Source organism: Lepidochelys kempii, chromosome 15 (assembly GCF_965140265.1).
Source record: "Lepidochelys kempii isolate rLepKem1 chromosome 15, rLepKem1.hap2, whole genome shotgun sequence".
Taxonomy (NCBI): domain Eukaryota; kingdom Metazoa; phylum Chordata; order Testudines; family Cheloniidae; genus Lepidochelys; species Lepidochelys kempii.
The window spans coordinates 25,571,381-25,585,979 of record NC_133270.1 but is presented as its reverse complement, the minus strand read 5'-3'; the positions used below and the strand labels follow the sequence as shown (position 1 = coordinate 25,585,979).

Genomic DNA, 14,599 nt, shown 5'->3' with positions numbered 1-14,599 from the left:
GAGATTAACAAATTTATTTGAGCATATGCTTTTGTGAGCTACAGCTCACTTCATCGGATGCATGTCATGCAATAAATTTGTTAGTCTCTAAGGTGCCACAAGTAAAACAGGATTAGGGATCTAAGAAATCTGGGCATCTATTTACTTGGTTTAAGCTTGAGTTTTTAATCACCAGTTCTTTTCAAGCAGCTTTTGAGAAAAAGACTACACTTGAAAACTTTCCTGTGCTTACTGCTGTACTTTGAAGTCATGGGGATGATGAGGAAATTACATTTTTGGCTTCTTGATTTTACATATTTAAATGCATAGACAGTGTATGCTTTTGCCAGTTGTATTTTGTAACATTTTAAAGAACTGCAGAGTTCAATATCATGATGGTTCACTGTTACTAATGTATAGTTCCAACACATGTACCAAGGGAAAAATCCACATTCACATGAAACCTGAGAAGGTTTCTGGATCTTCTATTACTCAGATCACACATATACTGACATTAGCTGCTCAACTCAGTTCAGAATCTGTCACACTGAGATTCTCTGATTTATGTAAACACAGTACTATTATTCCATGAAGATTAATATTGTAGATTTCTTATGTACTAAAAGATTAAACCCAAAGGCTTATAAAATTCAGAAGAACTTTAACAGATTAGGAGCCCAGTTAGAAAATTGGCTTCCTTCCTCTTTCTAACAGATAAGATGTTCTCTGTTCAAGTGTTAAAAGCCTACAGGCTTCAAAAACAACCTTACAAAGGATATGTCTACACTGCCCACATTACAGCACGGCCACATTCCCTTTAATATAGAGGCTGGTTAATTTTAGCTTTCAGAAAAAAATCCAAAAGGCTTCCCAAATCTTTCTCCTTGTTGTGAGCAAAATATTGTTCTATGATGAGCTGGGTTCTTCTTACAATAAGGACAACAAAGGATTTGTCAATTGTGGAATAACTAGCTCCAGTCAATTTTGCCAGTGAAAAAACTAAGTGACCTCAAAATTATGTCCCTGGAAGCATGACTTATGAGCATGCTCAATTAAAATTATTCCTTGTAGGGACTTGGGGCTTAACCCAGCACTATGATGTATATGAATGGATCCCACCTGGTCTCCTCATGGGTACAGGGGTCCACTCATGTGCACAACATTGCTGGATCAGGTCTCTGTATTGCAAACGCAATTATACTCAAAAAAGTTTAAGTAAATAACTGGAGGAAGACAAATTTTACCTGAACACTAGAAAACTTTAAACAATATGATAGCTGGCACACAGTTAAATCCAAATTATTAAAATTTGTGATTTCACCATTTTTAGGACTGCACTGAGAACAGAGAAGGGACATCTCACAGCACTCATTAGTAAGAGTTAACCACTCCAGAATTGGGCAAATATGTTTTTAATTGAATGGACTCTGGTAAAGCCTCTATACACACAATTAAAAAAAGGACTATACTATAGCAGACAGTAACATAGTTGTGTTTTGGCCCAACACTGAATACCTTCAAACCTAGCCACACATTCCATACACCACAAAATATTCCCTCAGGCCTGAGGAACTTTACTCTACAATTTAAAACGTTTCTCTTGCCAACTAAAGAGGAAAACCATAGGATCAACTTTAGAATACCATCTAGTTCTACAGACTGAAAAGGGTTTCTACCATTTTTATCTTATGCTAGTCTCCCACAACACACATCCAGTTTTGACTTGTATACACATCCTGAAAAAAATTACACACCCTATGGGCCAGATCCTTAACTGGCACAGATTGTCAGATTCCACTGAAAGGTGCAACACCAATTTATGCCATCTGAGAATCTGGCCCATTATCTCAGACTGAAGAATAACCCTGTTGAATTCACTTCACATTTAGTAACAGGATTTCATTAGACTGTCAATGTTCTCATATGATCTATTACAATCTCTAAGTTCTCTGCACACCCAAGTTATTACAGCAATAAAGCTAATAAATAAATACTGTTTCTTTAACATTAAACTGACTGGCAAACCCACAGGAGAAACGAAATTCACTTATGTCTGGCACTCCCCAAATCACCTACTTATTTCCATATTTCGCATTTTGCAATATGTAATGCAACAGGTAATCACAAAAGGGTGCACTACAGTATTTATTGCAGACTCATCTTTGAACATGTTTCAATTTGTGTTACTTCCTTAACAGAATGATATAACAAGACTCAGTGTCAGCCCCGTATGATTGCATAAGGATAAGTGCATAAGGATATGAGTTCATGCAGATAAACTAAGAAAAACTTTAAGTTGTTTTCTTTAAAGCAGAACTCCCAACTGCCACCAACTTTCCTCCCATGGCTTTACACTGCATTTAAAAAAGCACTATCCTAAATCTAGTGAGGAACACAATGGTCTCTGGTACATCTATGCTTCTTTAATAATTTTATGTACGAAGAGGCTCTCTCTCATAATTGAAACATCTGTGAAATTTTGAGGGAGGACCTGTGATCTTGTAAAACTGAATTAGCCTTATATCAGACTACAGCATACAGTATTCACACAGATATTAACAATTAACAGACACTAATTTTAAGAGTATACCCAGTCCAAATTTACTAAGGATCTAATATACTAACAAAAGAAATATGTAACAAGCAGCATCAAAACTCAACTAATTTTTTCTTCTGCATTCAGCATACACACAGCACCACATGGAATTCTCTTTCCTGTCAGCTTGAAAAAACAGTTGCTCTTAGACTGAGAGCATAAACATGTTTTATTCTAGAGCACAATTTTTTTATGCCCAAGGCACAAAAACCATGGAAACAAGAGGTGTATTAATGGAAAGACTGATACAATCTCAGCTACAGTGGTGTCTCTATAGTTGAGTACAGTGATCTGTTCAGTACTTTCCACATTTCAAACCCATAGCCTAGGCTGGCTTTGCGCTTTATGTACTAGCCAGGAAGAACAGAGCAGAAACGCTCCCTTGTAGACAACCAACAAACAAAAGAGAATATGATAGGGAACAGAAAAGAGTCAACACCCAGAGGTACCTTCTTTGATCTGCTGTTGGGACACAGCAACTCAAATAAAGAGGAAAAAGGTCACCTGCTTTTAAGTGAAAATGGCGGGGGGCGGGGAGCTACACCCAAGACTGGAAGCTGTGACCCCAGGAGCTCATCACATTTACCAAGTTATAATGGAGAGCACCAAATGCAAAGGGGAGGTGGGACCCCGCAATCCCTGGGTCGCGGAGCGGGGCAGTAGGTTTCTTTAACCTGCCCCATCAATCACTCTCCTTGGTGGAGGAGCCTAACCCTTACCCCCCCCCCAATCAACCAGGAGCCAGAGTGAGCGCAGGGAGCTCCGAGCCGGTCCGGGGAGGGGGGGTCACTATCTCCCCTCGGCTGCGGGGAGGCCCGGGGCAGGCGCCCCCCAACAGGCGGGATTTCCTGGCGACAGGACGAGAAGTAGCCCGAAAAGGGCCCCCCCCACCCCGCACCAGGCCCGCGCCCCCCACCATCACGTCCCTTCCGCCCGCCCCACCCCCGCAGTGTCAGCCTCCCCCCCCCCACCCACAAAGCCGGCTCGCGCCCACTGCCCCGGGCCCGTCGCCCCAGCCCCCGCCCCAGCGCCCCGCGCACCTCGTCCATCCCCAGGGCCATGCCCTGCAGCTGCTCCTCGTCCTCCAGCAGCTCGTTGAGCTGACACAGGGTCAGACCCTCCAGGAGCCGCGTGTCCACCGCCATCCCGGCCGCGCCGCTCCGAGCCGCCGCCTGCTCCGCCCGGGCCCTGCTCCGGCAGCCGCCACCAAACCGGAAGTGCCGCTGCGGTTGCTCCCCGTGCGGGTGGGTAGAGGGTGACGCCCCGCGACCCGCAGCGCCCCCTGCAGGAGAGGGACAGTTAGGGCGCGCGCGGGGGTGAGGGAGGGAGACTCTGGGGCTGGGGCTCACTGAGGGGGAGACGCTGGGAGGGGAGCTGGGGGTCAATGAGGGGGAGATATTAGATGGGGAGTTGGGGGGGTCACTGGGAAGGGTCACTGAGGGGAGACAGGAGGAGGGGAGCAGGGGGGGTCACTGAGGGGAGACAGGAGGAGGGGAGCAGGGGTCACTGAGGAGGAGACACTAGCAGGGGAGCTGGGGGGGGTCACTGAGCGGGAGATATGAGGAGGGGAGCAGGGGTCACTGAGGGGGAGACACTAGCAGGGGAGCTGGGGGGGTCACTGAGCGGGAGATATGAGGAGGGGAGCAGGGGTCACTGAGGGGGAGACACTAGCAGGGGAGCTGGGGGGGTCACTGAGCGGGAGATATGAGGAGGGGAGCAGGGGTCACTGAGGAGGAGACACTAGCAGGGGAGCTGGGGGGGTCACTGAGCAGGAGATATGAGGAGGGGAGCAGGGGTCACTGAGGAGGAGACACTAGCAGGGGAGCTGGGGGGGGTCACTGAGAGGGAGACAGGAGGAGGGGAGCAGGGGGTCCCTGGGAGGGGAGCAGGGGTCACTGAGGAGAGACACTAGGAGGGGAGCTGGGGTCACTGAGGAGAGACACTAGGAGGGGAGCAGGGGTCACTGAGGGGGAGACACTAGCAGGGGAGCTGGGGGGGTCACTGAGCGGGAGATATGAGGAGGGGAGCAGGGGTCACTGAGGAGGAGACACTAGCAGGGGAGCTGGGGGGGGTCACTGAGAGGGAGACAGGAGGAGGGGAGCAGGGGGTCCCTGGGAGGGGAGCAGGGGTCACTGAGGAGAGACACTAGGAGGGGAGCTGGGGTTCACTGAGGAGAGACACGAGGAGGGGAGCTGGGGTTCACTGAGCGGGAGATATGAGGAGGGGAGCTGGAGGGGTCACTGAGCAGGAGATATGAGGAGGGGAGCTGGAGGGGTCACTGAGAGGGAGACACGAGGAGGGGAGCAGGGGTCATTGAGGAGGAGACACTAGCAGGGGAGCTGGGGGGGTCACTGAGCGGGAGATATGAGGAGGGGAGCAGGGGTCACTGAGGAGGAGACACTAGCAGGGGAGCTGGGGGGGTCACTGAGCAGGAGATATGAGGAGGGGAGCAGGGGTCACTGAGGAGGAGACACTAGCAGGGGAGCTGGGGGGGGTCACTGAGCGGGAGATATGAGGAGGGGAGCAGGGGTCACTGAGGAGGAGACACTAGCAGGGGAGCTGGGGGGGTCACTGAGAGGGAGACAGGAGGAGGGGAGCAGGGGGTCCCTGGGAGGGGAGCAGGGGTCACTGAAGAGAGACACTAGGAGGGGAGCTGGGGTCACTGAGGAGAGACACTAGGAGGGGAGCAGGGGTCACTGAGGGGGAGACACTAGCAGGGGAGCTGGGGGGGTCACTGAGCGGGAGATATGAGGAGGGGAGCAGGGGTCACTGAGGAGGAGACACTAGCAGGGGAGCTGTGGGGGGTCACTGAGAGGGAGACAGGAGGAGGGGAGCAGGGGGGTCCCTGGGAGGGGAGCAGGGGTCACTGAGGAGAGACACTAGGAGGGGAGCTGGGGTTCACTGAGGAGAGACACTAGGAGGGGAGCAGGGGTCACTGAGCGGGAGATATGTGGAGGGGAGCTGGAGGGGTCACTGAGCAGGAGATATGAGGAGGGGAGCTGGAGGGGTCACTGAGAGGGAGACACGAGGAGGGGAGCAGGGGTCACTGAGGAGGAGACACTAGCAGGGGAGCTGGGGGTGTCACTGAGAGGGAGACAGGAGGAGGGGAGCAGGGGGTCCCTGGGAGAGGAGCTGGGGTCACTGAGGAGAGACACTAGGAGGGGAGCAGGGGTCACTGAGGGGGAGACACTAGGAGGGGAGCTGGGGTCGCTGAGGGGAGACATTAGGAGGCAAGCTGGGTGGGTCACTGGCAATGTTCCCTCTAATGTGCGCGGGGTTTAGGATCTGTGTGTGCGCACACACACGCACAGCTTAGAGGGAACAATGGTCACTGGGAGGGGAGACACCGGGAGGGGAGCAGAGGTCAGTGAGTGGAGACACTAGGGGGAAACTGGGAGGGTCACTGGGTGGGCAGCAGGAGTCACTATGGGAGACACAAGGAGGGGAGCTAGGGGTCACTGAGGGGAGACACTAGGAGAGGAACTGAGGGGAGCAGGGGTCACTGAGAGGGGAGTTGTGAGGACACTGATTGGAACTGGGAGGAGGGTGAAGAGACTACGGGAGAGAGTTGAAGGGGTGGATTCAGGGCAGCGTTGGGGGTTTTTTGGGAGAGTGTGGTTGGGTCTGGAGAAAGAGTCACTGGAGTATTGAGGACACAAGGAAGGTGAGCAGTGGAGTTGGACAGAGTGGATCATGGGGTTTGGGGTACTCTAGGGGAAGGACTAGGCAATGGAGACTGAATTCCCCTCTTCGCCCTACATATGGTTCCTTCAGGTCAGGGTTGAGGTATGCTGACAGGGAGGAAGAAGCTTGTATTTCCCCTTCTCAAGCTGTACCTGTTCTGTGGATAACAATCTGGCGCTTTCACCAGCACTAAACTATGCCCCCGCCCCCACCCCTGCACAAATAAAAGGTACTAAGCTTTCATATTTTCAACATTACTAACCATTTAGGTCCATAACCATTCCGTTCTACTCTGCGCTGATTAGGCCTCAACTTGAGTATTGTGTCCAGTTCTGGGTGCCACATTTCAGGAAAGATGTGGACAAATTGGAGAAAGTCCAGAGAAGAGCAACAAAAATGATTAAAGGCCTAGAAAGCATGACCTATGAGGGAAATTGAAAAAAATTGGTTTTGTTTAGTCTGGAGAAAAGAAGACTGAGAGGGGACATGATAATAGTCTTCAAGTACATAAAAGGTTGTTACAAGGAGGAGGGAGAAAAATTGTTCTTCTTAACTTCTTAGGATAGGTCAAGAACCAAGGGGCTTAAATTGCAGCAAGGGCAGTTTAGGTTGGACATTAAGAAAAATGTCAGAGTGGTTAACCACTGGAATAAATTGTCTAGGGAGGTTGTGGAATCTCCATCACTTGGGATTTTTAAGAGCAGGTTGGACAAACACCTGTCAGGGATGGTCTAGATAATACTTAGTCCTGCCTTGAGTGCAGGGGACTGGACTAGATGGCCTCTCGAGGTCCCTTCCAGTTCTATGATTCTATGATATTGTAACACAGATTTTCAAGCAGAAATTCCGGCTGCAAAGGCTTATGCACATGCTCAAAGCTAAACATGTGTGTAAATATTTAGAGGATTGGGGCCTTAGGATTTATATTTAATACTAAATGATATAATGTGACCCTTAGTGTTTACATTTTGTAAATAACAATACAGGGATGGAATCAATTTTTGCTTTATAATTTTTGTTTAGTACAAAATCACAGAGTAAAATTGAAATCTATCTATGAGATTTATACCGCTGCTTATCACCATAGCAGCTGAGCACTTGTGTAAAATCAATAGCAATAATTAATTCCCTAGTAGACTTCCTGGTGGCTTTTGTACTTCTCCTTTTTGAGGTCATAAATCTGCATGGCGTAGTTCTTGGGGTTTTTTGGCGGGGGGGGGGAGAGAGTTGGTAGAGGTGTGTGAATAAAAGGGATGTTTGAACTGTGACCATTACTTATGGTGGAAAGACCTTCTCAGTGAGAAAGGCTTTGCCACCCTTCCTAAAGATGATCAGACTCTGGATTTACTTGCTCTTTATTGGAGGATTGTTCCTTAGTCAGATCCCTTCAACAGAGAATGTTTTGTCTCCAGCTCTCACATACTTTGTCCTGAGCTTTGAGATCTACATTGTCCCAGAGGAGCTCAGCTGTCATGATGATTCATAGACTGAATTTGGTCTTTTATGTAGTTGGTTCTTGGTCCATTTGGTGCTTTGAAAATTAGGACCAAAACTGGCATTGGAAGCTGACTGGGAACCAGTTGAGGGACTTGAGTTCAGGTCCATGGAGAATGTGGGCACTGCATTCTGAACTAGCTGGAGCCTGTGCATCATTTTCATGTTTAGTTTCAGATACAATGAGTTACAGCAGTGGTTTTCATCCTGTGCTCTGCAGAACCCTAAGAGTTCCAAAGGGGTCTGCACCTCCATTTGAAATTTGTTAGGGTTCTGTAAATGAAAAAAGGTTGAAAACCACTGAGTTTCAATAATCCAGACTAACATAATTACATGTAAAAAGAAAAGGAGTACTTGTGGCACTTTAGAGACTAACCAATTTATTTGAGCATAAGCTTTCGTGAGCAACAGCTTATGCTCAAATAAATTGGTTAGTCTCTAAGGTGCCACAAGTACTCCTTTTCTTTTTGTGAATACAGACTAACACGGCTGTTACTCTGAAACCTGTCATAATTACATGTATTTTTGTTCCCCTTTTGTTTATGGCTGTACATCTGTAAATTAGGAAGGAAAACTTTACTTTAGCCACACTTCTTTACTAATTTAGCTCTTGACTGCATAAAGTATCAGAAGAATGACCAGATTATTGTTCTCAAATCTAGATTCAGTACTCACTCATATAAAAATAGCTAATATAATATCTTGCCAAACTCTTGTCGGTGTCTACGTATTTTCCTATTAAAGAGTGGAATCACAGAACATATCCAAAGCTCTTTCTTTCATATTAAATCCAAAATTATTTAGAGACTATTAATTCAGGAAAAACCTGAAGATTTAAAGATTCAGAACCACCACACCAAAAAGTTGTGGCTCAGGTTGGAGTGTCTGCTTTAATTTTAAAATTTGCTTATTTCTTCTGATTAATATCTGTTAAGTACATATGTTAAATATTTGTATAGCAGCAACATTCTGAAATGTTTTATACACTGTGGGCAAATGTATTCCTGGTGTAACTCCATTAACATCAATGGAGTTACACCAGGAATTAATAAAAAGAAAAGGAGTACTTGTGGCACCTTAGAGACTAACCAATTTATTAGAGCATAAGCTTTCGTGAGCTACAGCTCACTTCCTCAGATGCATATCATGGAGCCTGCTGCAGTTTCCATGATATGCATCTGAGGAAGTGAGCTGTAGCTCACGAAAGCTTATGCTCTAATAAATTGGTTAGTCTCTAAGGTGCCACAAGTACTCCCGTAAAGCCTGCTGCAGTTTCCATGATATGCATCTGAGGAAGTGAGCTGTAGCTCACGAAAGCTTATGCTCTAATAAATTGGTTAGTCTCTAAGGTGCCACAAGTACTCCTTTTCTTTTTGCGAATACAGACTAACACAGCTGTTACTCTGAAACCAGGAATTAATTTGGTCTAGTAATAATTTGACCCAGGAAATTTCCAATCACGATAGTACCTGATAAAATTATGCCTAAAAATCATTTACTGGATCAATATATTTTCCAGTCTGCATATTATGTAAGTTCTGACTTCTTGGAATGCTTAGATAGAATATTTGCAGCCAAGAGGAGGGGACAAGTAGTGGTCATAAGGTCATGATCCTGGTTTTTGCCACTTTTGATGTGATGGAAGAAATACAGTTACCATATTAGGTCAAGCTTATCTCTGGTGTATCTCCATTGAAGTGTAATAAAGTTGCATTTAAATTTATTGGAGTTATACCAAGGATGAAGTTGGCCCAAGATATCCTAGCAGACACCTGAATGTATAGATAAAAAAATTATGGTCTATCATCAGTCTAATAAACATACTCAGCTCCTTGATTTGAACAATCATTAGAGAGACAAGGTGGGTGAAGTAATATCTTTTATTGGACCGACTTCTGTTGGTGAGAGACAAGCTTTCAAGCTTACACAGAGCTCTTGTTCAGGTCTGAGAAACATCCTCATCCTGTCACAGCTAAATACAAGGTGGAACAGATTGTTTGACATAAGTAGTTAACACAAAGGACCATTCAAGGTGAAGTGGCCCATTAACTTCCCTCCAGTCACTGGGAAAAAAAGAAGGGAGGGGGGAAGAAAGCAGCTGGGCAGAGTTGGTAGCAGGTTATAGATTGTTGTAGTAAGCTACAAATCTAGTGTCTCAATTCACTCTATGATTTTTAGTGTCTAGCAAAGTTATGAATTTAAACTCCCAGGCTCAAATATACTGAACAATCATTGGTTTCAGAGTAGCAGCTGTGTTAGTCTGTATTCGCAAAAAGAAAAGGAGGACTTGTGGCATCTTAGAGACTAACCAATTTATTTGAGCATACACGAGCTACACGAAAGCTTATGCTCAAATAAATTGGTTAGTCTCTAAGGTGCCAAAAGTACTCCTTTTCTTTGAACAATCATTGTCATTACTATTTATAGGCAAACCACATAACCAGCATAGCTGTAGCTCACGAAAGCTTATGCTCAAATAAATTGGTTAGTCTCTAAGGTGCCACTAGTACTCCTTTTCTTTTTGCGAATATAGACTAACACGGCTGCTACTCTGAAACCAGCATACAACATGTATGTTGTGCTTTTTGAAGAATATCTCTGTTGTGTGTATATCCTCAACAGTGGGGGATGCTACAAAAAGGGTAAATAAATGTTACTCATGAGCAATTTTCACCTGTGTGTTTACAGCTGACTGACATGAGCTGTTGCAGTACGACCTTGTTATTCAAAACTAGCAGATAGTTGCTATGACAACACAATATCACATAACATTCACACACACACACCCATCATCATGGGAAAAATAACATTTTTTAAAAGACATTTGAGGAGAAATTAAATAGATGAGGGCTTAAAAGAGACCCTCCTTTATAAAGGTATAAAGTGGGTATAACTTTATCAGGGTCACTTTATAAGCAGTATTGGGCAATGGTGTGGTTTAAGAGCGTGGAACTCTGATGTGTAAACCCAATTTTGCCACTGACTCATTGTATGATCGTCAGGAAGTTTCTCAGACTTTGCCTATTTCCTCATTTATAAAATTGGGAATTTCTTCCTACTTCATAGGGGGATTGTAAGGAATAACAAATACTTGTAAAATGCTTTGAATTAATTGGGTGAAGCACTATCAATCATTTATTATTCACATTACAACTACCTGTTTAGGAAGACTCACTAGTTTAGTTATTTGGTTTACAGTGGCATAGCAAGGCCCCAGTCAGGATCAGCCCACTTCCCCTCCCCCAGACTGCTACACCAAGTGGGAGCTATGTGAAAATGGGGGTAGCTGTGAGTCTGGTAATCCAGCCATCAGTAAATCAGTTCTTCTAATTAGTCACACTTCACATTAGTAGCTTTTATTAAATTAAAGTTTATAACCTGCTGATACATAATAGTGAAGTCATGGCAAAATTTACAGAGGGACTTGAACGCACTCATTAATGCTTAAGTACAACCAGGGGTGAAAGTAACATTCAATACTTACCAGTACGGGGGCTGGCTCCGTAAGGGGCAGGGCTGGGGGGGTCAGCATCCCCCAGCCAGCTCATCCACGCTGCCTGTCCCATGCTGCCTGGGGCTCCGGCGGTGATTTAAAAGGCCTGGGGCTCTGGCTGGAGCCCCCAGCCCTTTTAAATCACAACACCGGGGCAGCTGCTCCTTTTGGCCCTCCTGCCCCCCCCCCCCAGCAACCCCGGGGGGTGCAAAAGAGGCAACAATGTTAAAGCATTGCCACGGCAGCACTTTAACATCACTGCCCCTTTTGTGCCCCCCATCGGTGGCTCTGATGGGTCCCTACCGGCAGCACTTTAATGTCAGCTGAGTACAGGCCTGAGTACTTTTTATCGGTATGCCGTATCAGCTTACTTTCAACCCCTGAGTACAACCCCTTTTGCCAATAACCTTTCTACCTTCTTCGTCAGACTTGTTTAAGAGCTATAGCTCTTGGGGTGGAGTTTCTGCTTATTGTAGCTTGCTGGGTGGCATTTTAGTCACCTACAGCCCTACCTTCTTGGACACAGTTTGTGTGTAATTTAGCTTCCTAGCCAGCTGGGAGAGGCAACTGAGGTTAAAAGAGAGGTGAAATGAGACAGCAGAGTGAAGCTGCATTTTGTATAAACATGTATTCTAATCTTGACAGTTATGTGCAATTCCATTCAGTCACATTAATGAGAGATATTGAAGCAGAATGGTCTCTTGGACTGAGCAGAGGGCTGGGTGTCAAGAACTCCAGAATCTGGCCTCTTTTGGGACACTGGGAGGTACGCCACACTTATCACGAACGGTGCATGTCATGCCATCAGACACTTAGGAGTGGTTCCTGTTTATCTTTACTGGCATTACTTTTATGCTGACAGCATTTTATGAACATTACATTTGCCAACATGCAAGTTATCGAAGACAGGCTCCTTTCCTTACAGCACTCAGTTATACAACCAAAACCCACAGGTGTAGTGAAGAGAATTTCTCCCATAGCCCTTGAAAAAATGGCCTGTATATCTACCAAAGTGCTTTCTTCTGGCAAGAGGAATTTCTTTTCAGTAGAAAGGAATGAAAAGGCTCAGGCTCAAAATGAAAATCATATTGCATAGCATTTAATAAAGAATCCAACATTAGTATTAAAAAGAATCAGCATCCAACCTATTTTATTAATATTTATATTGATGTATTTTTAAACATGATCCTGGATCTCCCTTTCTCCCCTTGTATCATTTCAAGGTTATTTCTGGTACCGGTGCATATTTATTAGGTGTATCCATGTTTTGCAAGTCACCTTTTTGACAGCTTGTTTTGCCTGGAAAAACTGGTTAGTTAGTAGAAACTGAATTTGCAAATCTAATCTTTGGAGCCTATTAACCCCTGCTCTGATGAAGTGGGTTTTAGCCCACGAAAGCTTATGCCTAAATAAATTTGTTAGTCTCTGAGGTGCCACAAGTACTCCTTTTTTTTTTTTTGAAACAAAGGTACATCATTCAAGCTACCCTGTGGCTTGTTAATTTCCTTTTGTATATTTAGGAAGAGGAGCCCCCTGGAGCTTCTCTTTAGACACTCCATTTTAGTCAAAGGCTGATTCTCTCATATATCAAAATGATGTGACCATCCAGCACACTGGGGTAGAGACAGTGGTCCCAATGCTAGTTAAGAAAGCAAGAGCTGATTGTCGTCAGTACCTTGCTTCTCAGACTAGAAAGGGCAGGGTATGCTACCGAGGCAATACAGTAAGAGCCTAGTCCTGGACACCCTGGTCATCATAAATTCCCAATGAAGTCAGTGCACAAAACTTAGAAGCTAAGGCGCTCAGCTCTGAAAAACAAAGATCTCTAGCAACTCAAATATTGAAATAGAGATGCTTTGTGGATCTGCAATGTCTTCCCATACCTGTGTAACCAAACACTCCAATGCCTAACCACTGAAATAAATACATGTTCTTATTTCGGCATAGTCAGATGTATTAGAATATACACATACTGAAATAAACACAGCTGGGTTGATTCACCACACTATGTTTCCATGGTGATGTCAACAGGACATCCGCATTCATTGTCAGCGTGAAGGTACAGATGTAACCATGTGTCACTGATGCGTGGCTAAGACCACAGTATCTCACCTTGAATAGATTTCTGGAGGGGTCCTTCAGCATTTACACCAAACACAGTTGTGTTTATGCCAGAATGACCACGGCTCTTGGAATGACATGAAATAGCCGTAGGAAGGAAAGTGCTACACATGATCAGCATAGCAATTGCAATCATTCTGAACTTCTTTCCAAACCTAATTTCTTCTAGCTCTCCAGCATGTGCCTTCAGTATCAAGGTCAACAGGTTAAGTTTTAAAACAAAGTCAGCTGAGTTATGTGTGTGGAAAATAAATACCCTTTATCTTAAAAGGAGAAAACTTTTTCTCCAGGATCACATAACTCAACCCGGTCTGAACAGACAGAGTGAGGAATGAATGAGGGGGTTTAGAATAGAACAGCTATTTCAAACCTCACTAGAGCAATAGTAGAGGCACAATAAGAATAAAATACTTTGCAGACATCTTCAAAGTGTTTTGAAATGTTAACTGATACAAACATCCCTGGGAGGCAGTTATACCCCATTTTATAGATGGGGAAACACTGGAAGTTGTGAGTTCATATGTTCGTGGAAGGCAGAATGTATTATACACTTGCAGTGAGCTGTAAATATTCATTATTTAAGTACTTGCCCAAGTCAAAAAAACAGAGTCAGTCATAGAGCTGCAATTAATATCCTGACTTTTAGTCTGGGCTCACTCCAAGGCACCAAAGCTACAAGGAAATCTTAGGGATCTTAGCATAAAGAAAGATCCAGCCCTACTTGTGGTTTGACAAGATAACTAAGGATATTCACAAACCCTAACATTTAACCCTATCCAGAAAATTTGCTTTGAGTTTTTCTACTGTATAGGAGGGAATTCAGCATCTGTGGCAATGAACACCTAGAAAAGTCAAAATCTGATATTAGGTCAGACTGTTGCCATTGAGATGCCCAGTTTTCAGTTTCCAATGCATTCTTAGGACCTAAGCATCTGGAGTATTAATAAAAATGAGATTATTATAATAAGCCTGGGAACCAAGAATCCTATCTGAGTGCATTTTAACAAAGCACTATGCAGGCTCAGGTTCAGTACAGTCTTTGAGAGTGCAGGCATTGCAATGAAACGTATGACCGTTTACATACCCCATTTAATTTTTATAGGACTCTCCAGCTCACCCACGTACCTCTAGCTCTGGTTTCCAGCATCCCATTTGTAGCTGGCACTTTATTTTCTTTACCTAGGATTGTTCTAACTAGCACTGCATAGGCAAAGGCAGTGTTCTCTAGGTCC

The 14,599-nt window shown here is 44.9% G+C and overlaps 1 protein-coding gene across 1 annotated transcript in view; it reads right to left on the bottom strand.

Annotated features, from left to right (window-relative positions):
- Positions 1-3,794, bottom strand: part of VPS37B (VPS37B subunit of ESCRT-I) — a 29,368-nt gene extending 25,574 nt beyond the window's left edge. The window contains exon 1 of the mRNA XM_073313583.1: positions 3,616-3,794. Coding sequence (XP_073169684.1) covers positions 3,616-3,720 — 105 coding nt within the window. The 5' untranslated portion in view covers positions 3,721-3,794. The remainder of the gene's footprint in view (positions 1-3,615) is intronic.
- Between the last annotated feature and the right edge of the window lie 10,805 nt (positions 3,795-14,599).